The 24,872-nt window shown below is 56.5% G+C and overlaps 1 protein-coding gene across 2 annotated transcripts; it reads right to left on the bottom strand.

The window, feature by feature from the left end:
- Positions 1 to 122: 122 nt before the first annotated feature.
- On the bottom strand, positions 123 to 24,737 carry SLC37A2 (solute carrier family 37 member 2). Of its 2 annotated transcripts, XM_014467152.2 has the most exons (19): positions 24,580 to 24,737; positions 11,780 to 11,861; positions 11,288 to 11,381; positions 11,087 to 11,165; positions 9,205 to 9,340; positions 8,787 to 8,863; positions 7,577 to 7,743; positions 6,993 to 7,030; positions 6,545 to 6,697; positions 6,200 to 6,290; positions 4,268 to 4,330; positions 3,827 to 3,912; positions 3,053 to 3,101; positions 2,843 to 2,916; positions 2,518 to 2,596; positions 2,285 to 2,382; positions 1,966 to 2,030; positions 1,663 to 1,719; positions 123 to 229 (listed from the first exon to the last, which is right to left on the bottom strand). In XM_014467152.2, the coding sequence occupies exons 1-18, from the start codon at positions 24,636 to 24,638 to the stop codon at positions 1,689 to 1,691; spliced, it is 1,521 nt and encodes a 506-aa protein (XP_014322638.1). In that variant the 5' UTR covers positions 24,639 to 24,737; the 3' UTR covers positions 123 to 229; positions 1,663 to 1,688. The 2 variants fall into 2 exon arrangements, with proteins under 2 accessions (XP_014322638.1, XP_006101806.1); XM_006101744.3 differs by lacking the exon at positions 1,663 to 1,719.
- Between the last annotated feature and the right edge of the window lie 135 nt (positions 24,738 to 24,872).

Below are 24,872 nucleotides of genomic sequence, written 5' to 3'. Positions count from 1 at the left end.
TCTGAGCAGGTGTTTCCCTCTGCAGGATGGAGACGCCTTCTGCCTGGCCGGTCTCTTCCCACGGAGACTTCTCTCGGCACCTAGGGGTCCCCGTGGTGCTGGAAGCGGCTGGTGTAAGATCTGAGAGGCTTTTGTCTCATCTTCACGCAGTTTCGATGGTCTTGCCAGGGGGAGCACTTGGGGGCCCTCCACGCTTCTTTTCCAATCGGGGCCTCATATTTCTTTATACCTGAATGAGGAAGAGAGAGCGGAAGAGAGAGAGAGAGACAGTTTAATCATCTCCGGCCCCAGCGGTGGGAACAGGGAGGGCGGGCTCCTGGGGTCCCTTCATAATTGCCTTCATCCCCGATCGCGGGAACCAGGGCTCCCTCTCCCCTCTTCAGCGGGGAACAGAAAGCCAGATTAAATTAAAACCTTAGGATATTTGTACCACAGCTGGCAGCTTTAAAAAGCAATATCTCGTATCCCATGTCGCCTCGGCCTCGGATCAGCCGAGGCAGGTACTTGGGGCTACGCGGCTCCGTTTTACACGTGAGGACGGGGAGGTTCGGAGAACGCGAGCGGAGAAGGCGGGCTGCCCAGGGGTTCCTGGTTCTCGCCCAGAGCTCCTCTGCCCTAGCTCATCACTCTGCTCCCCCACACGGGCCTTTCAGAGAAGGACCAGCGTGTGGAGAAGCGCAAACCCCACACACCAGGGACACTGAGGCACATCCGATCCCTGAGCCACTGTTCTCTCATCTCTAACGGGCATGTCTACCTCTCAAGGTGGCTGGGAGGTAAGCTAAGGATCTGATGTCAGGCTATTCCAGGCACAGGGCAGAGCCTCCTAAGTGTTCATTCTTCCCCGTTTCTGCCTCTTTTCGATCCTTCATCCCCCAATCTTCCTGCGGGCTGGCAGCTGGAAGACCCACTGGCCCTATGGCCATCCCCCCCGCCCCCCTCCTCCAGGCCAGGGCACGACAGACGGAGGTCCTCAATGCCTCCTCTCTCAGTGTCCCGCCCGGAACCTGGGTGGCACCCACCCTAAAGGGAAGCGCTTCCCCACACGGCATGCTGGTTACCAGGACCCACATTTCCCATCCCCACCAGGTCCACAGCTCTGCCAGTTTCCCGATAGCAGGGCCTCCTGCTCAGCGGCGGAGCCAGAAAGGCCAGCAGAGCCCCCAACCCCAGCACAGCCCCGCTCAGCCACCAGCCTGTCCGTGCAGCCTGCGCACCCACCACCACTGGCTGCTAGTAACCGACAGCGCGCACCAGCGGTCAGCGACACGCATTCGATTGTGTCCCAGAGGCTTTGATTGGCAGCCGTTTCTTGCTGCACACCGCAGGCGGGGCCCAGGGACTTGGTTTCTGAGCCTGTGGAGCACTTGGCAGCCCCGGGTCTGAGTTCAGAAGGAAACTGTTTCCCTGGACTCTGTCCTGGGGGCTGTCCCATGCCCCGCTGCTCCCCCAGCGAGGAGGCTGCGACCCTGGTGGCAGCTCAGGCCTCAGGAATCACTTCCCAAGCACCATGCTCTGCGTGGGTGGATGGACAGCCTTTGGAACTGGCCCCCAGGAAGAAAGAGAAAGTTGGGGAAAAAAATCACTGGAAGGAGGAGGCTCTGCATGCAGGACCCATTCTGCTGGCACATGATCAGCTACAGACTTGAAGGAAATACTCACAAAAGTCATGGGGCTTGAGGGAACGACTACTGCGTGTGGGTTAAGGCGAGACAAGAGCTACGGAGACACATGGGACAACAGAGGGCGGTTAGTGGGGCCGGGGCGGGGCGGGCGTTCACGGGACACATCCAGGTCTGCGCGGAGCTGGGCTCCGACGGGGCGCCGTGCCTCTGGACTCGGCCTGTCTGTCCTGGGCTCGGCCTCTCTGTCCTGGGCGACGTCCCACGCCCCACTGCTCCCCCAGCGAAGGCAGGGGTTTGAACTGAGGTGGGAGGCGGGGCTCCCGCTCCCCGGAGGACTCACCCGGTGCCTGGGCTCAGGTGTGACTTGCAGGCCAGGATCTCTTTGTACACCAGCCGGCAGAGGAGCTGCGGGAAGTTGGGGGCACAGAGGGAAGGGAGCAGTGGTCAGTCCCCAGTGCTGTGACCAGCAGTGGGCTGGCAGGAGGGAGCGGGCTGGCACACAGCCTCACTCAGCAGGGGTCTCCGTGGGAGGGACGTGGTTCTTAGCAAAGGGCTGCTGTCCCAGAGCCCCTCGGGACAATACTTTGGGCCTCCAGGGTTCTGGCCTAGCAGGACAGGACACCCCACCATGTCCATCGGTGCACCCCAAGGACTCTTACCAAGCAGGCCAGGATGTCAGCAGAGATAAGCATGTAGAAGACGTTGTTCCAGCCCGTGGGCGAGATGAGCCCGGCCAGCAGAGGCCCCAGAGCCGCACCTGTGGAGCGCAGCGTCAGGGCAGGGCTCCCGCCAAGGGACCCTGGACCCGCCCACGTGATGGCAGCAGGCCGAGGAGGATGCCCAAGACAAGGCTCAGTGCTCGGCTGCCAGGAGCCAGGAGCCAGCCACAGACCTATGGAGCCGGTGCCGTCGATGATGGCCGTGACGGTGGACAGGGCCTTTGAGTTGCCTTTCAGGCTCTGGTGTGTCCCCTGGGGAGAGAGAGCAGAGTGAGGCCCGAACCGAGAGGCAGCACCGGGCGCCGGGACTGAAGGGGCGCCGACCTGGGACAGGCCTTGGGGCTCGGAGCAGAGGAAGGGGGATCCCGAGGACTTTGAGGAGCTTGTCTGAACCGGCCAAGAAGGGAGGAAAGGGCTGTGGGGAACACCGACCAGGAGACAGAAGCCCCGACCAAGACCCCCAAGTGACCCCTGGCTGCCGGGAGGTGGCCCACTTACGAGGTCGGCGGAGACAGCAGTGGTGATGAGCGCGTAAGGGCCATTGACCAGGGCCCCACAGATGATCAGCATCACTGAGGTGTAACAGAGAGCCGGTTAGAGAAGAGGAGCCCCTGGCATCAGGCTGAGCACCTCTGCTTCCCCGTGCCTCCCACCGACACCCCCAAGGCAGTGCCCTCCTGAGGCCCGGCAGGGCTCGCAGCGTCTCACCTATGGAGCTGGCAATCCCGCTCTGGCCGAAGTGGTTGTACAGGAACAACTAAGAAGGGAGAGGCAGCGTCACGCCCAGGCTTCCCACGGGCCGCCTGTGGTGGACGGGAGCCCGGAAGTCTGGGACAACCCTATGCTGCCCTGTATCCCACAGGTCACCCCACTCCTGTTCCTTCTCATACCAGGTCTCACGGTTCCTTAAACGTCCCAAGGATGAGGGTGTCTGAGATTTGGTAATTTATTGTTTCCTTTCCCCTGAAAGTCTCTCATATCCAACCTCCATTTCCTGTTCTTTCCTTGGCCAAGGAGTTGATCAGCCCTGGCCGGTTTGGCTCAGTGGTTGGGGCGTTGGGTCAAGGGCATGTACCTCGGTTGCAGGTTCCATGGTCACCCCCCATTCTCCTTTCCCTCCCCCACCCCCCCTTTCGGGGTTCGTGCAAGAGGTGGCCAGTCCATGTGTCTCTCTCACATTGATGTTCCTCTCTCTCTCTTCCCACTCCTCCCTTCCACTCTCTCTAAAAATCAATGAGAAAAATATCCTCGGGTGAGGGTTTAAAAAAAAAAAGTTTATCAGCTGGTCTCCCCTTCTCCACCAAAGCCAAACAGTCACCAATCCCTTTCTGAACTCCCAGTCTGGGTCTCTTTCCTGTGCCCAGGTGTGCGCACACACGACCCCCAGTGGTTGGAGCATTGGGGGTGCCCGGGTGCACACCCCGGTCAGCAGCCGCACGCAGGGACATATGCACACACACTTCGCCCTGAGGTTATACACACCATGGGGGCGGCCAAGATCAGCATGACGCAGCAGGTGGTGGCCCTGCCATTGGTGTAGTCGGAGATGAGCCCCGCCAGGATGCCACCTGGAACACAAACCCGCCCGCTCACTGCTGCCCAGGGCACGACCCCAGCCCCCCACCCACATGGTACCCCCCCCACCCCCACCCCAAGCTCAGCCCCATCACTGCCCGGTGCTGGCTTGGGCCTCCAGCAGAGCGTCTCCCTGTAACGTCCTCCCTGTACAAGCATGTCAAACTCGCGGCCGGCGGGCCACATGCCTCGAAACGAGTTTGACATGCTTTCTGTACCCACTGCTTAGGGAAGACCTCACATGAGAACTGTGTTTCCCCGCGGGGCAGGAGCCCTATTTTTCTCTGATGGTCACGTTCTTTCTGCACCCCCACAGGAGGAGAGGGGAACGCAGTGTGGAGGCCCCACCTGTGATGCCACCGACGTCGAAGAGCGTAGACAGGTCCCCTGCCTCCTTGGCACTGAAGTGAGCTGTGGAAACACAACTACATGGTCAGGCCTGAGGGCTCGGGGCGGACATCCGGAGTGTCGGCCGGAAAAAACAGCGACGGTGCAGCCCACGGCCTCCTTTTCCAGAGGGAGGAGTGAGAACCAGTGGAAGTGATGGGCCAAAGGGAATTTACAACAGTTTGGGCCCCCAACCCTGCTCTGCCTTCTTCCCCTGCAGGATGGCCTTGGCCTCTCAGACCAGCCCTGCCCCCAAAGCCCTGGGATCTGGGCTAGGCATCCTACCCCCCAGGCCACCTTCCCCTGGGGATCAACCTCTCACTGCGCCTGCTCTGCTCCAGGCCGAGTGGCAGGACACCACCAGGGGGCGTCACATCCCCCGGGGATCTCCGCTGAGAGTCAGCCAGGGAGGAGGCTCAAGGGAAAACAGGACCTCAGGACCCAGCGTTGCCCAAGCACTAGGGAAGGAATCTCCGGAAGCCTGAACTGCAGCCCAGCCCTCAAGGTTGACTCATCCTCTGACATAAGTCAGCACCGAGGCCACAAAACAAAGAGTCTCCCTGTCCACGCAGCTGCCTGAGGCTCCACCTCTATTTGTGCAAGAGGCCCCTCAGAGAGGAGCTGTGGGGCAAGTTACAGCTTGCAATCTGGCTCTGACTGATCCCCACGGTGTCCTGTCTGGAGTCAGTACAGTACATGGCAAGGCAGCCTTGGCCCTCGGCCCTCCCGTGGGGCTTGTGGGAGCAGCGCAGCCTGGGTGAGGGCCTGGCCCTGGCGGAGCTCTGAGGCTCAGGGACAGGGGTCTGCTTGTTTCTTTTTTTCAATTCTTACCCGAGGATATGTTTATTGATTTGAGAGAGAGAGACAGAGAGAGGGAGAGAGAGAGAGAGACATTGATGTGAGAGAGAAACAATGATCGGATGCCTTTTGTATACATCCCAACCAGGGATCGAACCCACAACCTTTTGGTGTACGGATTAAGCTCCAACTAACAGAACCACCTGGCCAGGACCAGGAGTCTGTTTCTTGATGGAGTAGCCACCTGACCTAGGGAATAGCCAAGACCCAGGCCAGGCAGACATAAACATTCTTCTCGACCACAAAGTGACCTCTCCTCGTCTGTCCATCCTTGGACGGGGTAGAGGCAGGAAGAGCGGTCCAGGAGCTGGGCAGTGCAGCCGACCCGGCACAGGGCCGAGTCCCATGAGGCTCCCGGCAGCCCCTTGGGAGAGAACAGTGTTCCCCTCCAGGCTACAAGCTGTGGGGGCGGCTCACCAGGTCTTCCCCGGGTTGGCAGAATCTCAAGGGACCTCGGGAGCATTCAAAAGGCAGACCTTTTCTAGAGCCCTCCAATCCCGCCCACCTATGCGCCCAGCAGCCTGGAGGTGGGTTTCTCCTGCACTAAAGGATGGAGACATTGGGGGGATTACAGATCAGAGCTTCCAGTTCCTAACTCCCAACTCAGCCCCAAGGACGGAAGGGTGGCTGGAGTCAGGGCCTGAGGGGTAGCATACAAGGTTCATCTTTGTATTTAAAAATAAAAATCGCACCGGCAGGCGTGGTTCAGTGGTTGAGCATTGACCTATGAACCAGGAGGTCACGGTTCCATTCCCAGTCAGGGCACATGCCCGGGTGGTGGGCTCGGTCCCCAGTGTGGGGCGTGCAGGAGGCAACCGGACAATGATTCTCTCTCATCATTGATGTTCCTCTCTCTCTCCCTTTTCCTCCTCTCTGAAATCAATAAAAATATTTTAAAAAAATAAATAAAAATCGCCCTTTGCCCTCCGAGAGGCTCAGCCAAGGTCCTTCCTGCATCCTGGAATCACACGCATCACGCAACGGTTTCCTCTCGGACCAGAGCCCCCTTCCTCGCCGCTTCTCCCCGGAACTCACCCACATTGAAGATGTAGAGGGGCAGCCAGTAGAGGAAGGTGTAGCTGACCAGCTTGGCAAAGAGCAGACACAGAGAGAACTCGATCACACCCTGGGAGCGGAGCAGAGGGCACGATGAGAAAAGGGTGCGGCCCCGGGGCAGCTGAGCACCTCCCAGCACCTGCACCCCCACCACCCAAAGCACCTCCAGCCACACCCACTGTCAGTGAGAGCCATGTGTGCGCTGCTCCAATGCTGTGTCCAGACAAGCCTCTGGAAACCACAGAGCACCCTGCAACCCCCTCTCCTGACATCCTACGAGAAACCTAGAGAGCCCCTCTCCTCTCTATTCCCCCGGCTTCTCACCGGGATCATGAGCGCCCCCCAAAAGCTGATGGCAGCAGGCTGAGCGCTTGGCTCCTTGGAGCATCCTGTGGCCGCCTCCAGGCCGCTCTCCTGGTGACAGTAGGGGTTGTTCCCAGGGTCCTCAGGGCTGTCCTGCTTCTCTTCCGACTCCCCCTGAACAGAGATGAGACCGTGCTGTGGGCACGTCCATGTGCCCCCTCCTGCCGGCTGGAGGGGTGACCCTCGTGAGAGGCAGGGGCTCTGAAGCGGGAAGAGGGGCGGGTCCCTCTCAGGACTGGAGTAATCGCCTGAGGCCCGCCCCCCCTCCCCCCGGGGGCTGCAAGGAGCCAATCCAAGGGCCTGACATGGGGCCTGTGAGGTAACTGGGCTCAGGGCTTCCTCCTCCGACTCCCAGCCCTGTCTGGGGGTGCAGTGGGAGGGCAGGGAGCGGTGGGGGGCGCACACTCACGTGGTGCTGAGGGGTGGTGCAGTCCACATCCTCTGGGTCTGAAACAAAAACCTTCTAAGAAGCTTTCCTCAGGCCGGGCCCTCCCCTTGCACTGGGACTGGTCCCCACCCCCAAGTGGCCCCACGAGGGAGCTGGAGCCGGGCTCGGGCGTGGAGCCCACCTGCTAGGCCCGGCTCTCCATCACCTGCCCTGTCACTAATGCCTCCGGGACTCCGTTCACCTGCTTCAGGTGGCCCTGCTACCTGGGCTGCCTGACTCAGGCTGTCAGGGATGGGATGAGAACAGCGAATGTGGGAGTGTCCTCTCTACTCCCCACCCCCCTTCCCATTCCCCCCTCACTCAGCCAGCATTTGCCAAACACCAACTAGCAGCAGGCATTCTAACTTCCTGCGTCGCCTAAACCTTCACCAGGCCCGGGATGGACAAGCTGTTGGTCCCATTGACAAATGAGAAAACGGAGGCTCCGAGCGGTTGCTTGTCCCGAGTCCCACATCCGGTCCTCCCGCTCTGTGACCAGGAATCTTCCCCTAGCCAGCTGCCTTCTCCCAGAGTGCGGGCCCCGTGGGGAGGGAGGGTCCACTCACACTCGATGAGAAAGAAGAAGGTGACGATGCCCATGGCAGCGGTGATGACGCCTGGGACCACGAAGGACAGGCCCCAGCGCTCGCTCACCCAGATGCCAGCGATCAGGGAGCCCAGAATGTTGCCCACGGAGGTGTGGGAATTCCAGATGCCCATGATGAGCCCCCGCCTGGAGGGAGGGGAGGAGGGGGAGAGTGAGGGAAGATGAGGAGCTGGAGGTGAGAAGAGCAGAAAAAGTAAAAAGGGAAGCAGAGGGTTCACCTCGACTGCCCTGGCCAAATGCAGAAAGCTGGCTGCCTACAGCCTCCGTGCCAGGGAAAGAGGAGGGAAGGCTGAGATCAGACGAGGGACAGCCAGGCCTGCAGACCTGAGCCAGCACACAGGGCCTGCCAATGGAGCTCTGCTGTCCTCAGGGGTCCAGACTCCCACCCCCTCTTCTCCCTCTCCTGTAGCTGTAACTCTAAAGCACGGGGCCTCAACCCCCAGGGGCCAGGGGCCATGTCCGGGGAGTTTTGACTGTCACAGCTCAGGATGCGCTAGCAGCGCCTAGTGGGCAGATGCTGCTAAGCCTCTACAATACACAGCTGGCCCTCATGACCAAGAATCTTCCAGCCCCAAATGCCAACATGCCGAGGTGAGAAGTCCTGCCCGAAAGCAACCTTTTTTTGCATAAAACCTAGCTCAAGCACAGCTGGCGTGGTTCAGTGGTTGAGCGTCAACCTATGAACCAGGAAGGTCACAGTTTGATTCCTGGTCAGGGCACTTGTCTGGGTTGCAATCCCCAGTGTGGGGCATGCAGGAGGCAGCCAATCAATGATTCTCTCTCATCATTGATGTTTCTTCTCTCTCTCTCTCCCTTCCTCTCTGAAATCAATGAAAATATGTTTAAAAAAAAGAAAGCCAGCTCAAAAAAACACACACAACAACCACAGTTTTACAGGCTTCTTTTTTGCCTTTAGGAGAAATGGAAATTCTTTTATTATGAGGAAAAGCATAACTAAAGTTGCTGTTTTATGGGTGAAAACCTAATCAATAGAAAAGCAATACTGCTTTTGTCACTGACATGTTTATCTCACTCAGCATGTGCAAGTCGGCCAAACGGAGGCACGTTTCTAATCGTGTACCCTGAAATTACATGAGGGGCCCAGTGACCTCCACACTACCCCCGCCCTCCCGGGGAACCTCCTGCTCACGCTCCTTTGTCACACTCACCTCCCCTTCCCAAACCAGTTGCCCACGCAGGTCACAACCGAGGGCCAGCCTGTGGTCTGGACGAGTCCATTGCAGATCTGCAGGGAGAGAGCAGGCAGGTGGGACAGGCCCGGCTGCTGCCCACTTCCTGCTCTGACCCATCCCGGGCTGGGGAGGTTCGACATCAGAGGCCCAAGATCCTTTGCGGCAGAGACCCAGGCTCCGGCACCGTGGCGACCCGGGGTGTGCTCAGTGCAGACTTACTGAGCGGGCAAATGCGTGACCCTGGGAGGTGGGACCCTAGGGGGCATCACAGAAGAGCAGTGGGGTGGGCAGGAGGCGCGAGGGCCTACCTCGGCCATGACCTGGGGCGGCCGAGGGGGACTAGATTCGTCCTGAGATGGAAACAGAGGCCAGAGAGCAAGACTGGGGCTCATACCTGAATGAGCACGAAGTACCAGAGCACGTGGATGTCCCAGAAATACCCCAGGCCAAAGAGCGAGGTGAACAGGCCGCTGAGCAGCATTCCGGCTGACAGGTAGTAACGAAGGGGGAGCCGCTCCCCGAAAATCCCACTGGAGAACAGAGTTAGATTTGTGGTTGGTCCCGCTATCTGCACTCCTCAGCCCTGCCTCCATTTCTTCCCCCCAGCACCCCACTGGGGGGGCGACTCAGGTCCAGGTGACCACCAGTGACCTCTGGGTTGCCACAGCCAGGGACACCCGCAGCCCTCCACTCACTAGGCTTCTCTGCTTTATTTGAAACGGCTGACCACACTCCTGTTCTCCCCCTGGCCTGCTCCATGCCACTCTTGAGGGTTTCAGCACCTCCCCCTTGGCTGACCACGCCTCCTCATTGATTTTCATGGGAGCCTCTCCTGCAGCACTTTTGGGGTTGAAACTACCACCGAATTTTTTCAGTCCGCTCTCTCCCCCAGAGCGGCCAGCACATCCAGATACTTCTTTCTGGACATCTTAGCCTGGAGGCCCCCAAACACTTGAAACTCAACACTCGAAAACTGAACTCTTCCTCCTCAACCTACCCAGCACGACCCGGTGCCTTCATCGGAGGGAATGGCACCACCGCCCGTGGCCACTCAAGTCAGAAACCACAGAGCCACCTCGGTTCCCTGCCTCTTCTCCCCACCCTTCACGTTCAACCTCCAAACCCACCAATCCTACTTAGTTTCCAGCATGTCGTCTTTCCACCTCTATTTACTGCTCTTCTAACTCAAGAGCTCCTCAAAGCGTAGCTGCGCCCAGCAGTGTGGCTCAGTGGTTGAGCGTCGACCTATGAACCAGGAGGTCACAGTTCGATTCCCGGTCAGGGCACATGCCCAGGTTGCGGGCTCGATCCCCAGTGTGGGATGTGCAGGAGGCAGCGGTTCAGTGACTCTCTCTCATCATTGATGTTTCTCTCTCTCTCTCCCTCTCCCCTCCTCTCTGGAACCAATAAAAATATATATATTTTTAAGTGTAGCTGCACTGTCATCCATCTGCTTCCTAGCATAACCAGGCCTTCGGCCTTGCCCTCCCTTTACCTGCCTCTCGTCCCACGCGGAGTGGCCTGTCTGAAATGTAAATCTGAACACGACACCCTGAGTGAAACCCTGTGCCCATGGCCTGGCCCACATGGCTCATTCTCCAGCCCATCTCCTGCTGCTACCCTCACCCCAGCCCTGACCATGCCACCTCCCTCTTCCTTACTTTCCCCATGCTAGCCTCCTGCCTCGCCTCTTCCCCACCGCCACGCCCCTGCTCTGCATTGGTGCCAACAGCATCTCCTTCAAGAAGCCTTCCCTAGTCCCTCTTCTCTAACCCCGGCCTGGACTAAGTGGCCACCCCGGAGCCGCCGGAGCGCCCGGAGCCACCACACTGATGTGTACCAGCTGCTGCTGGTCCCGTCAGGCTATGCGCTTGCTGGAGGTGGTACCTGCCAGACTCCTGGTGACAAACACCAGGCCTGCCTGGCTAATGGCGGCCCAGGACAGGACAGGGTTTCCTGCCCGTTTCTGGGTCCAGCGCTCCCCCTTGAAGGATTCGGGTCCAGAACAAACCGCACTCCAGCCACACCATGGACCCTGCCACCCCGTGCAGAGTCAGAAGGAGCGCCCGGGAAAGGCTTTCCAGGAAAAGAGCTACTGGAAGTGGGAGTGACCACACAGGGAAACGAGAATGGCTGTGGCTGCGCGCACGTGCAGAAGTCTCGGTCTCATTTCCACCAGGGGAGCTGGCAGCTCGTTCACTGACCCGCCGCCGGGTGAGGGCGAATCGAGGGCGGCAGCGGCTCGGGACCACCCACCCCGGCTCTGCCCCTCTCACCTGATGAACATGCCGATGGCATAGGCCACCAGGAAGGCGTTGTCCACGGCGCCCAGCAGCTCCTTGTAGTTGTCCTGGTCTGGAAGCAGGAGGGGGAGACAGAAAGCTGAGCTCGCTGCTCGGCTGCCCCTGCAGGAAGGCCTCTCTGGCCCTGGACCCCCTTCCTGGGGAGGGTGGGGGAGTCACTGGCCTCATTCTTACCAAACGGAGGCCAGCTGCACCACGTGGTGTCGTTGGGACTGTGGGTGGCATTGGGGGGCTGGATGATCGCTGAGCAGTTCTGGTGCAGACGGCTCTGGACAGACAATGGGATACACAGGCCAGGGGCCCCTCAGCCTCCTCAGCCTGAGAGGAGCAAGCAGCTCCCTCCCCAGCCACACCAGGCCACTGCCTCCCCACCGGCCTCTGCTCCGGCCTCTGGCACCTCCCCTGCAGGACCTGGTATAGGGACAGGTGGCCACAGCGGAGCCTCAGTGAAGGCAGAGCCCACAGAGCCCAGGGTCCTTGCTCACAGCAGCGCTAGGGCGGTTCTTGGCAACAGCAGGGCTACTAACAGAGGGAGCCGCCAGGCGAAGGAGCAGGCTCGGTGGCCGCGTGTCACCTCTGACACACGTGTCATAGGTTCGCCATCACTGGCCTAGAGTGTATTTCTCTAGCATCTCCTGCATCTTTCCCGCCGCTAGCCAGCCTCACCTTCACCACGCTGATGGGCTTCCTGGACATGTGATAACACGTGTAGATGAAGAAGGTGAGCAGCAGGATGAAGCCTCGGTACCTGCAGGGAAAGGTGGGCGTCTGGATTGGCAGGGAGATCGGACCCAAATTGCCGCCTATGCCCACGCTGCAGCCCCGGGCCTCAGCACCACCAACTCTCTACCTTCAGGCCCCCTCCGGACACAAGAGTCTTGGGCAGAGGCCATAGGGAGAGCAGGGACAGATGCCCAGGCCAGGGTGCTCAGGGATCCCGGTCTTCCTGGTCCCTGCTTCTGAGTGCTTCCAACCGCGCTGGCTCAGCACCAGCACCCAGTATGCCTCTTGTCACCTCCGTCACCTCTGCACTCATTCAGCCTCACTAAGGTCAGGGTGCCTGGCTGGATGCATGTGTGAGAGAGATGGGGGGGGGGGGCAGGGAGCGAAAATCGTGTTTAAAATACCAGAAATGACGGGAGCGGATGGGAAGCCGAGAGGGAAGAAGGGTTCCATCTCCACAGTGAGCTCAATACTCCCTGTGAGCTCAGAACATAGCGGAATTAGCCCCCTGCGGCCTGTCCCGCAGAGCCCAGACCATAGATGGAAACGTGGCTCCAGGGGGAAGCTGCTGACAGAACCACGTGCTCTTCCTGGTCCCAGTCTCGCCTCCCCCTGGACAGCAGGGTCATTCTCTCCATCTGTGGCTCACACATCACATGTGCCCCCGCACCCCCCACTTCTCACCCTGTGCACTGCGTCTGGGATGGAAAGAAGGGTTCAGCCAAACACCAGTAAAGTTTCCGTGCACGCCCGGCTGCGGGGCCGGGGAAGGGCCTCGGTGCCCTGAGTCACTGTCTGCTTCCCCAGCAGAGATCAGCTGAGCTGAGTCAGCAACTGGAGTCAGGAGACGCATGGAAAAGGCTGCAAAGGTTCCCTGCCCAGGAGAAAGGGCCAGGCACTCACAAAGACCCGAAGCTCTGGTCCATGAAAGATCTCATGGAGGGGGAGAGGGTGGGAGGGGGAGAAGGCTGCGAGGGACCTGAAGCCCTTTGCATCCCTCAGCTCCATGAACCTAAGGGGCTGGACATTGGGACTCAACCCGCCCTTCCGGGAATCTACCTCCAAAACCCACACTCACTTCTTCTGTGTCACGAAGGGGATTTAGGCAGAGCCCGGGTTTAGGGTGGGCTCCCAGGCCCTCCTCTATGCACGCCTGGACGCAAGCTTCCTGCCTGGGTTCTCTGTCTCCATTCTCTCCACTGCCCCCAGTTCATCTTTTTTTAAAAACTATTTTTTTATTGATTTCAGAGAAGAAGAGAGAGACAGAAACATCAATGATAAGAGAGAATCATTGATCAGCTGCCTCCTGTATGCCCCCATCTGGGGATCGAGCCCGCAACCTGGGCATGTGCCCTAACAGGGAATCGAACCGTGACCTCCTGGTTCATAGGTCAACGCTCAACCACTGAGCCACACTAGCTGGGCCCCAATTCACCCTTAAAAGGATGAAGGTACACGTGCCTTCATTACCCGCTTACACTTCTCCAGGGCTCTCCATTCTGCTGAGAAAGAAGTTCCAACTATCTAGCCTGGATTTTATGTTCCCCTACAACCTGTCCCTCCAGCTCCCAGCTCCCAGCTCCCAGCTCCCAGCTCCCAGCTCCCAGCTCCCAGCTCCCAGCTCCCAAGGGCGCGTGGGCTCTCCAGGGAACCTGGCGTTACTCCAAGGTGACTGGCATCAGCAAGCAGAAATGTTTCCACCGTTGGCATATGGCTCATGACTCTTAGTCAGGGGCTTGCAGAATCCGAGGGGAATTTGGAGAGGGTGCCCAGCTGGCCTTCAGAGAGTGATGGATGGAAGAAAGCTGCAGCCCTACAGGTAGCCCCGACCCAGCGCCCTGCCTGGGAGGCTGCCTGCTCGGGAAGAAGCTGAAAGCTTCGGGTGAGGCCTCTGACTGTGTATCGGATGCAAGTCCCTGGTTTCCTCATCAATTGCACGTGGGGATAAGCACCAACCACATGTGCCTCAAAGAGAGGTGAACCCAATACTGCTCTCACCCGGGTCCCTGGTCCCTGTGGTGTCACCATTAAGACTCTGGGCTGCAGCGGAGCCTATCTTGGCTGCCACTGACCCTGGTGACAAATCACATCTCCTCTAAATCTGAAAGGTCCCCGAGGCGCTGGCTCGGACTGCTCTCCCCCGACGGGCCCAGCAGGGAGGCCCTTGCCAGCGATGGAGCCTGGTACTGCCTGGGAAGCCAGGCTGCCACTGGGCAGACACGTGAGCCCTCTGAGGAGCTGCTCAGAGCCAGTGAGGGGCTCGACAGTCCAGCTTGGTGGCCAGCCGCCCTTTCCTCCCACCCCCCCTCCCCACCACCACGCTGCTTCCATCCCAAGCGCCAGGACCTGCCCACCGAGCAGGGACCCAGACAGCCTCCCTGGGCTCTCTCCTGCCGGTGTCCCTGCTGTCCTTCCTTCGCCGCTCCAGGCACTTTTCATCTGAACTCCTCTCCAGACCACGGGGGAGGGGCTCTGCCACCACCAGACACGGTGATGCCGACTCTGACATCTGATTCTCCCACCCACGTCCACACGTGTGCCTACCACGTGCCAGGCACTGGGTAGGGATCCAGCAACATGCCAGAGAAACGGAAGCAGAGATCTCTGCCCTCGGGTGCTCACAGGTCAGGGGGCACATGCAGAATTGGGGCCACAGCGCGCCGAGGCCAGAGGCCAGCTGGGTGGCCAGGCTTTAGCTGACTCTTCAAAAACAAGCAGGGGGAGGCCAGGTCGACCAGAGCCGGGCAGGCAGCGCGTCCAGCGACAGGGAAGTGCGTGTGCAAAAGCAGAGCGTGAAATGACACTGCCTGTTTGGGCAACTCCAGGTGGCTCAGGGCGTGTGGAAGGCAGGACTGAGCCAAGCTGGAAGGAGGCAGGGGACAGGTCATATGGGGCCATGTGGTGACAGGGATGGGAAGACACGGAAGGGGCTGGCATTTTCTAGATCAGAAAGGTCTGGACACCACCCAAGGCTCTGCTCTGTGCACTATTTGGGGAGAGCCCATGGCAGGCTTCCTCACTGCCTTTTCCATTCTGCCAGCCCCTCCCCGGCACACGGCTTCACCATGGGGAACCCTCAGAGCTACATCTCAGGGAGTTTGTGTCTCTGTAGAAAAAAAGAGCAAGGACTGGGGAATCAGGCAAAACCTGGCTTCACTCCTCACCCCCATTTGCTCCTGTGAAAAGCAGAGATCAGCACCTTTCTCGTAGGGTTACTGACAGGTTAGTGAGGTGGTGCCAACGACGAAGGGTCGTATGAGTTCCTGACACCCAGCGGGACAGCTGCTGGTGTTTTATTTTTATGTTTTAATATATTTTTATTGATTTTAGAGAGGAAGGGGGAAGGAGAGGTAGAAACATCAATGAGAGAGAATCATTGATTGGCTGCCTCCTGCATGCCCCACACTGGGCATCAAGCCTGCAACCTGTGCATGTGCCCTGATCAGGAATTGAACTGTGACCTCAGTGGTCGATGCTCAACCACTAAACCACACCAGCTGGGCAGCTGCTGGTATTATAAACTTTCAGATGAGGAAGAAGAGCTGGAGGGGCTGAAACACCCCGTGCTGCTCTGTTACAGGAGGTGAGTGGGGGTGGGCCTGGCACCACACTCCTCCGGGTGATGGGCGTTCCAGCCCCTGGACTCCCTGGGAGGTGAGGACTTGGAGGCCAGGACTCCCCTTCCGCCCCACTCCCCCAGTATTCACACCTGGGCTGGCTGAACCGCCAGTGCCCTCACCTTGCCCGGGGCAGGTTCCAGTGCCTACGGGGAGCCTGCCATGGTTCAGGGCAGACTCGGCCTGCGGGGCCTGCCACGTGCCCTGGGAGCAGACACAGGGGCTCAGCAGAGGTGCCCGCTGCCATCCCGACTGGCAGAGCTCCCGCCCTGGAGGGGGCAGGAGGCCCGCCACTGCGTGGTGTGATGCTGGACCTGGCACCGGCCCCCTCTGGGACTTCCTGCCTGGGCTCGGCGTGCCGGAGGGATGAGCTCAGTCTCACAGCTGGCTGGGCAGAGCCTGGAGCCAGGCCTCTTCTTAGCCCAGCCCTCTTTCCATTCCACTTTGGCCACTGTTCTGAGAAAAAGGCCAACGTGCCCCAGTTCAAAGGGGACCGGGGACATCTGTCAGGTTAAGGGCTGGGCTGAGCGGAGGCAAGGCTGCCAAACTCACAGTAACCCGCAGGAAAGACAGCTGACGCGCTCCTGCGGCGCGGGCAACCACAGGTTTCACTTCTCACAGCCCTGCCTGCAGAACCGGGAGGCCCCGAAGGAGCAGGGCGCAAACACACACAGCTGGGCTTCACCTCACTGCCCCAGGGAGGCTGTGAGGGCGGAGGATGGCAGCCTGGCACAAAGGTGAGGCTGGCCTGGCACAAAGGCCAAGGACCAATGCACCTGGGTGGTGAGGTCCCCAGACTGGGGCTGGCTTTGTTAGCAAGAAGCGGTACGTTTTACACTTGATCTTCGCCCAAAGGCCCAGAAGCGATGAAGAAGCGGCACTTTTCAGAGTCCCACCTGCCGTACCGGCACTGGGTACCGGGCAGCCCAGTCCAATAGAGAGGGGGACAGCTGTCTCAAGGATTAGCGGACCGTCCAACATATCCCTCGGGGGAGCATGATATCGGCTTTATCGACCATGGGATGACTTTGCACTGGGAATGCTTCTGAGATAGGATCCAACTTGTCACAAAGCAGCAACAGAAAAACAAACAAACAAACAAAAAACAACTACAAAAAACAAAGGATCTATTACCACCCAAAGGACCCACCACCAGTCCAGAAAACAGCAAGGGACAGCAGAGCAGAGGGACCTTGGCCTTAGGTCCCTTTCCCAAGTGGCCACCCAGTCGGTCACCCCCACTCCCTGCATCCCCCTCCCTGGCTCTGCATCCACATTGCTGACAGTCCCTCCCCCCTGTAAGGCCGGTGGGGACTTACACTCCCTCCTCAATCAATCCCGCCACTCCCTGCTCTAACAGGGGCTGCTACTAGATGGCTAGGGCTTCTAACGTGGCTCCTGGCTGTGGCTGCAGGTGCCGTTGGCACCTGCCCTGGGAAAACAGACTGGGTGGCCTGTCCGTGGACGTGCCTGTTCTAGGACTCCGCAGGCCTGAAGAGGCTAGAGCGCTGGGCACTGTAAGAACCAGGCCAGTGGCGACAGCGCCACCACTCCACCCCCTGCCAAATCCTGCCCTGCCACTGGAGACTTCACGTAGGGAAAGGCCAGCCTGGGACGGATACCACAGGGCAGGGTCCTGAGCCAGGCCTTCCGTGCACAAGATGGAACAGGGACAGTCCAGGTCTGGGAGGGCCTCCGGGCACTGAGGACACGGAGCACCCCCTGGAGCAGAGAGCCAGCCCAGTGAGTCCTCTTCTGTTCCCCTTCCTGGGACTCGGGGCGCTTGCTCAGAGAGGCCAAGATCACTCAGGGCTTGGCCCCCCCCCAAACCCTTCCCACAGGAGGCAGACCTCGGCTAGTAGCCACGAGGAGCCCAGGACTCTAGAAGAATGAGTAGGTAACATAATGATCTTTTTCAGGGAAGAGGAAAACATGATTGTTTTGCTTGGAGAAGGGAACTAAGTAGGGGAACCCTGCGCATTCAGACAGGATGAAAAGACACGGCTTTAAACTCCAGCTGGAGGTTTTGTTCAGGCAGCTGGAATAAGTCGGGAAGAGTGGGGGGGCTGGGAGGGTTGGGAAGAGATGGTCAACAGGTGTTACATTGGTCCTCCTGAAGAAAGGCTAAGCCAACAGCACAGAGGGAACCGTGTTGAGGACGGCAGAGCCACGTCCTGCTCAGGGGGTTAAGGTGACGGCCTTCCTCTCGGGATTCCATGGAGGCCTCGCCCCAGGCCTCACCCTGGTCCCCAGGCCTCACCCTCGTCCACTCCTCCTGAGCATGAAGGATCCAGGGGACAGCGCATGAGCCAGAGGCCAAAATAAGAGCAGTCACGCTACCCACTCCCACTCCCCCACAAACACCAATGTGGGGTAATCAGATAGGGGGGCGGAGGGGGGGATATCAGGGGCTTCAGGGCCTCCACCTCTTGTGTGTCCCCAGTTCTGGTGTGACTCAGACAGCCCAGTCCGACCTCGGTGCCCACTGGGACAGCGTGACTGAAAGGAATAAGGCCTCGGCCAACCACCTAGACCCGTGGTCGGCAAACCGTGGCTCACGAGCCACATGTGGCTCTTTGGCCCCTTGAGTGTGGCTCCTCCACAAAATATCACGTGTGGGTGTGCACGTACAGTGCAATTGAAACTTTGTGGCCCATGCGCAGAAGTCGATATTTTGTGGAAGAGCCACACTCAAGGGGCCAAAGAGCCGCATGTGGCTCTCGAGCCGCGGTTTGCCGAGCTGCAGTTTGCCAACCACTGATAGACCATCCAAACCCTTGCTGCCTTCTGGACCAGTCCATGGGGCCTGGGAAGGTGCTCGCCATCCTGCTCTGAAGGGGAAAGAGGAAACTGCAGCGGGAAGAGGAAGCAGAAGCCGCTGGGGAAGCAGCAGTCACACTTGGGGGGAGGGGAGCCACAGGGTCACGCGCCCTGGCTCAGCCCTGACCCTGAGAGGCGGAGGAGAGGGACAAGGACACGGTGCTTAGCTCTCGGGGTCCTGTTCCAGGCCCTCTCCTTTCTTTTCAGAGCTTCCTTTCACCGTCATAGCTCGTTTGAAGGAGCCCTTTCTGCCGCCCTCACCTAGTACCGCTTTGCCGTGACCAGGAAAATAAGATGAAAGAAAGCCATCTTGGCAGCGCTGGGGCCCCTGATCTGAGTCATCGAAAAATAGGGAAAGAACTTAGACCAAAAGAGGATGAGTCTTAAGTTCTGGTTCAGCTGCTTACTGTGACCTCAGGCAACTTGTTTAATCTCTCTAAGCCTCAGTCTGATCTTCTTATAAAGAAGATAATGATAAACTCCTGCCACACGAGACTGTTGTAGGATTAAACAGAAGCCAATGGATCGGCAACGTGAGCCCTTGGCCGCGTAAGGGCAGAGCCGTTCATCCCAGCAGCAGCCACCCGCCAGCCTCGGCCTCTCCAGCTCACGTGGGAAGAATCAGGTGTGGGGCATAGCCAGGTGGGAGTCACAGCTCCTGCTCCCCTGCCTCCCCTACCCCAGTCCTGCTCATCCTGCTGGTCCCTCCTCCCCAGGCTTCTCTTCTCCTAGTCCCGAGCTGTTCCCCTCACAGGGCCCCAGGACATGGGCCCAGCCCCACAAGGACAGCCCCGGGCATCTCTCTGGCAAGATGCCCATGTTGCCAGCTCGCAGACATGTCTGTGCAGACCCTGCCGCGGAAGGCAGGGCCCTGACCAGGCCCAGAGCTCGGGAGGACTATGAAAGGCCATGAACCCGCTAGGAGGAGGGGCAGAAACCCGTGCTGCCTGCCTCTCAGCTCCACCTTCTGGCCTTCAATAGACAGGCAACACCTTCACTGCCAGGTCTTTGCTCCAGGCCCTCGGCTCATAGTACCTCCAGCTCCACCAGGTCACGCGCTACCTTTTCCTCTAATGAGGAGGAACCCCTCCCTCCGGGGAAACGCACAGCACCTGCCAATGCTAACCGCAAGCCACACAAGAGGGCTCAGTGCTTTAAATGACTTATTTAACTTCACCAAGACCCTGTGAAATAGGTACACTGTTTTTTCCCACTTTATATACCAGGACCTGGAACCTGAGAGAGATAAAATGATCTGCCTAAGGCCATATGGCCTTTCGATCTCTCCCCCTCCCCTACTCTCAGCAGGAGGACAGTGTGGGCGGCAGGCTCACCTGGATTCAAATTCTGGTTCAACCATTTACGGCTGTGCGACGCTGGACAAGCAGCACAACTTCTCTGTGCCTCAGTCTACCCACAGCGGGTGGGGAAGCTTTGCAGTGAGCTACAACTAAACGAGGCCTGACGCTAGTAGGAAGCAAGTGGAGGGATAGTCCATAATCAGCGCCCACTCGGTGCCCAATGGGAGCCTGTCGCTGGCCTGGGAACCTCGGGCACCGACCTCCTTTAACCCTCACATCTTCCCAGGGTGGAATTTCCAGTATTCTCACTTTATAGGCGAGGAGTCCAGAGTTCAGGCCCAATCCACCCTCGCTGGGTCTAGCTGCGCCTGCTTCTCCATTCACCTAGAATGCCCTCCTTGGGGACACGCAGAAGCAGTAAATTTGATAACAGGAGTGCACACCCTCTCTCCAGCTGAGCCTTCGTTCTGAGAAGGGAGGACCATGTCCTAGTCATCTCTGCAGGCCTCCAATCTCAACATCATCATGTGCCTACAGTGGGAACTAGATTAACACCGAGTGCTCGATAGGAGTCCAAACCTACATCCACGAGGGAAGAAGTAAAAGAGCATTTATCACGCACCCGCCCTTAGGCACAGGGCATGAAGAATGGACACATACCACGTTTGTCCTCTGGATCCCAGCTTTTACAGATGGGGAAACTGAGGCTGAGGAAAGCCAGCTTCTCGGGGCATATAGTGCGGAAAGGATTCCGGGCCAGGTCTGCCTTAAATCTGGGAGATGCTGGCTCTTAGGAAAGAGCTATTTCTTTACGATGTTACCTTCTATGTTTATTTTTCAACGTAATGTTATCACTTTCAAATGGGTGGGGCAAGGGCTGATTCTTAGCTCTCATGATAAGCATTTCAGCCTCCTAATCACTTTTGTCTTCCCCCAACCAAATCCTAAACAAACACAAAGCAAACAAAGCATTCAGGATATCTTTTGAACCTAAAACTAACTTTGAGATGCCCAAGGGGACGTCTGGGAAACCACAAAGATCGGTTCTTTCACCTTTTAAAAAGAGAGGGTCTAGAACTAATCAGGTGTGTTTCATATGTTATTGCCGAGCAATCGCATGGAAATAACCGTGAAACCAGACGAGATGCTCAACCTTCTCTAAGTTAAATTTTAAAAGGGAAATGTTATTTATATAAATATTTCAGAAATCGTATGCTGTGTGAGAAGTTTCTACAGATTTCTTAGTGCCCTCTCTGGTCCATGGTTTGTTTCGATGGATCAGCATCCTGCTGACACGTTACCTGATAATAGCGGTATAGTGTTATCAGTCATGATTTGGGTTGGGTTTTAAATGTTCCCTGGGCTGCAACCTCACTTCTTTGAGTCTAACATCTTCTAGGTTGGTGGTTTTCACCAGGGCACGTACATCAGACTTTCCTATGGAGTTTTATTAAACACAAATGTTTAGGATTCACTCCAGGCTTATGTACTGAGTCTCTTTAGTTGATATTCTTGGAATATCCTTGGTACATTATGTAAATTATGTCTCGGGATTTTTATATACCTCAAGATTTTTTTCCTCTATAAAAGTTGTGTCCATTCATTTTTTATCAATCAGATGTTATTGTCTAGATTTCCTTTTTTTTGGGGGGGGGTGGCTTTATTTTGTTTTGCATACTTCAGGAAGAACAATAAAGCAGCCCTTGTCAGCTCATCAGATCATTCACTTTTGAAAATTATCAGTAGTACATTAACCGGCTCCTTTTTAGGCCTCTGTCATTTACAAAGGGCTTTCGTTCTACTCTGATGCTTCCTAAAGGCTCTGCAGCCAGCTACCTATAGGTCAAAGGTCTTATCTTTAACAATCAAGAACTGGCTCAGAAAAGTGCTGTACCAGTAACTTGCTCTTGGACACACGCTTCTGATGGCATCGCTTAGACACCCTTAAGGACATACCAATGGACTAAGTCAGGAATTTTCAAAGCTCTTTAGTCAAGAAGCAGACAGGTTTGTGAGATTGCGAACCCAATTCAGCGAACAAGAAGCAACCGCATAGGAGTGAATAAACTGGTAAGGGATGCTCGCTGTTTGTGATTGGAATATTGTTGATGTTGTTCTGGTTTCTGGATCTATAAGGCAGCCCTTTCTCTTTCTTCTTAAGCTGTATGTAGCCTATAACAATTTAGTAGACTCTGTTTTAGTAAACCGAAATGAAACATTTGTGAATATCTTATTCTCCCTACCTGATTCCCCAGAATTCATAAACTTTTGTTGAGTCTTCTTGCTTTTCATAGCAAGACGGTTATTTTCAAAAGCTCAATAAGAATCTGTCCTATTTTTTTTAAAGCACAGCATAGTTAGAAAAATTGGTTATGCAACCAAGGCCTTCCCTGGAATGTCGCAATTAACAATGATGCTCAATTAATTAGATATAATCAGCCTGTTTTAAGGAACTACGGTTGACTGTATGGAGCCAAGACTAATAAAACCCTCCCAAGAAAATTGGCTTACTGTTTTCCCTTATATGCAAATAAGGGAGGTCACTCCCTGGCCAGCCCAGGAGCCTTAGGATATTTGGGGGACCTCAAAGGAAGACTTTGCCCAATGTATAGGTACAGCAGGTAAAACCAATGGCGTTTCTTGGCTTAGCTTCCTAATTTCAGAACAGTCATTAATAACAAGCTTTTAGAAGTCCAATCTAAGGTTCCTTATAAAAAATTCCAGCAAAGCAAACTTCCCAAGGCCGATATTACAAATTAGCACTCTTGCTACACCTGTATCATCAGATCAAATCCAATGAGACAAACTTTATTTTATGAGCTTAGAATGGTCTTTCTTTGTGACTATTTGTTATCAGAGCAGGGGGAGCTACAGGAAACACTTCTGTGATTCACTGGAAAACTGCATTGTCTAGAGCAGCGGTTCTCAACCCGTGGGTCACGACCCCTTTGGGGGTCGAACAACCCTTTCACGGGGGTCGCCTAAGACCATCGGAAAACACATATATAATTACATATTGTTTTTGTGATTCATCACTATGCTTTAATTATGTTCAATTTGTAACAATGAAATTGGGGGTCACCACAACATGAGGAACTGTATTAAAGGGTCGCGGCATTAGGAAGGTTGAGAACCACTGGACTAGAGGACTCCTCTCAGCTTATCTGACTGTAGCCTCTCATTGACCACGGGCTGTTTGTACAGGGCTTCAATGGGGTCGGAAACTAAGTCATACAAAATATGTCTGTGAACTGATAGTTTCAATAGTCTTCCCTCCCAAACTGTGGAAATACTAGTTTTGCCTCAATATTCCTGATTTATAAATGGGCATGTTCTTTGGATTTTTTTTAAATTGTGGTAAAATATATATAACATAAAATTTACTGTTTTAGCCATTTTTTTGTTGTTGTTGTTGTTGTTAATCCTCATGTGAGGATATTTTTTTCCATTGATGTTTCTTTTTTTAGAGAGTGGAAGGAGAGAGAGAGAGAGAGAACCATTGATGTGAGAGAGACATATAGATAGGTTGCCTGCTGCACGCACCCCAACCAGAGCCAGAGATGGAATCTGCAACACAGGTTCGTGCCCTTGACCTGGAATTGACCCCTCAGCCTGTAATCAACCCTCAACCCTTTGGTGTGTGGGCTGATGCTCCAACCACTGAGCAACACGGATGTTCCAACCAGTGAGCCACACGGGCCAGGGCCCACTTTAATCCTTGTTAAGTGTAGTAGTACAATTCAGTGGCATTAACCCCCTTCATATTGTTGTGCAAACATCACCACCATCCATTTCCAGGACCTTTGCATCTTCCCAAACTGAAGCTCTGTCCCCATTAACAGTGACTCCCCATTAACCCCTCCCTACATTTTCTTTTTCCTAGATTATAACATCTCTGATTCCCTCATTGTGAGTAAAATAACATCTTTAACATCTGTTCATTTTTATATCCTTATGAGAAGCAGGTTTTATCTTTCTCTGAAAAATATATTTTAATAGTTTCAAACTCAAAAGGACCAAATGAGTCATGTATACGAGTGAAGAAGGCTGGAAGTAATGAGGGCTGTCACCAATAGGAAAGACCAATAGGAAAGTCCCTAGGGTGGCCAATAGGAAAGCCCCTAAGGTGGCCAATAGGAAAGCGCCTAGGGTGGCCAATAGGAAAGCGCCTAGGGTGACCAATCAGCCCAAGGACCAAGGGGGTCAGGAATGTGGGATTTTACGTTTTAAAAACTAGACGGAGTTGGTCATGTTCTGAACACTTACCCCGTCTAAGGGGAATCTTTAAGTCCTAGTAATATAATTTGGGAGTTCAGGCCTGGTATGGCTTCATCTGTTTTTTAAGAGAAGCCAGGAATCTGGCTATGTTAATTTTTATCATTTGTAAATGATGGCAACTAACGATATTTAAAAAAAAATACTCCGCAGACCAAACAAACTGCTCCAGTGGGTGGTCTCTGGCGAAGAGTGAGCTGAAAGCTCTGCACCTCACACACACACACACACACACACACACACACACACACGCACGCACACGCCCGTCTGGGCCTCCCTTGGTCAGGAGGAACGCTGCTGTGCAAGTGGCTCACTCATTGTTGGGGTTGCCCATTGTTGGGGTGACTACCCAGCTGAGCGGCTGCCTGCTCCGGTCTGAGAGATAAGCCCTCCCTGGTAAGTCCTCGGGGCCTGGAGCCCCTGGAGGCCAGCTCCCAGGACCGCTGAGGTCTGGCCTTTGTGTGTGTGTGTTATCCGAGGGGGAAAGAGACCGAAAGGGACACTCCACGACTCCAAGCGCCACTTTTCAGCAACTCCACCATGCTATGGACGTGAGGGGCCCTGAAGGTCCGCCCGGGGTATGTGGGGTGTGTGTGTGTGTGTGTCCCAGCGCAAGCCATTCAGGTTCACCTTCCTGCGGCGCCGCAGAAGGAGCCTGGGCGCCAGGCTCCCGGCCCGCGGAGGGGAAGCCGTCCCAGCCCCGCGCGCCTCCCTCCCCCGCGCTGCTCACCAGCTGTCCCTGGAGAAGGTGCGGATGAACCAGATGCCCGGAGCCAAGGAGGACCGCATCCTGCCTGCCGGTGCCCGAAGTCGGCGGCGAGGTGGACGGCGCAGGGCGCAGGGCGCAGGGCGGTGCGTCCCGGCCCGCAGCAGCTGGGTTTAAATGCCCCGCCGGCCGGCCCGCCCCGGCCCCGCGGCCGCTGGCCCGGAGCCCCCGCCCACTTGCCCCGATCCGCCCTGAGACCGGCGGGTGCAGAGCGACTGCCATCCTCTGGCGGTGCGCAGCGCCCGGTTTCTCCTGCT

The sequence above is a fragment of the Myotis lucifugus genome, unplaced genomic scaffold (assembly GCF_000147115.1).
Source record: "Myotis lucifugus unplaced genomic scaffold, Myoluc2.0 scaffold_382, whole genome shotgun sequence".
NCBI lineage: Eukaryota > Metazoa > Chordata > Mammalia > Chiroptera > Vespertilionidae > Myotis > Myotis lucifugus.
Note: the sequence above shows the minus strand (reverse complement) of the source record. Positions and strands in the feature narration are given on the sequence as shown.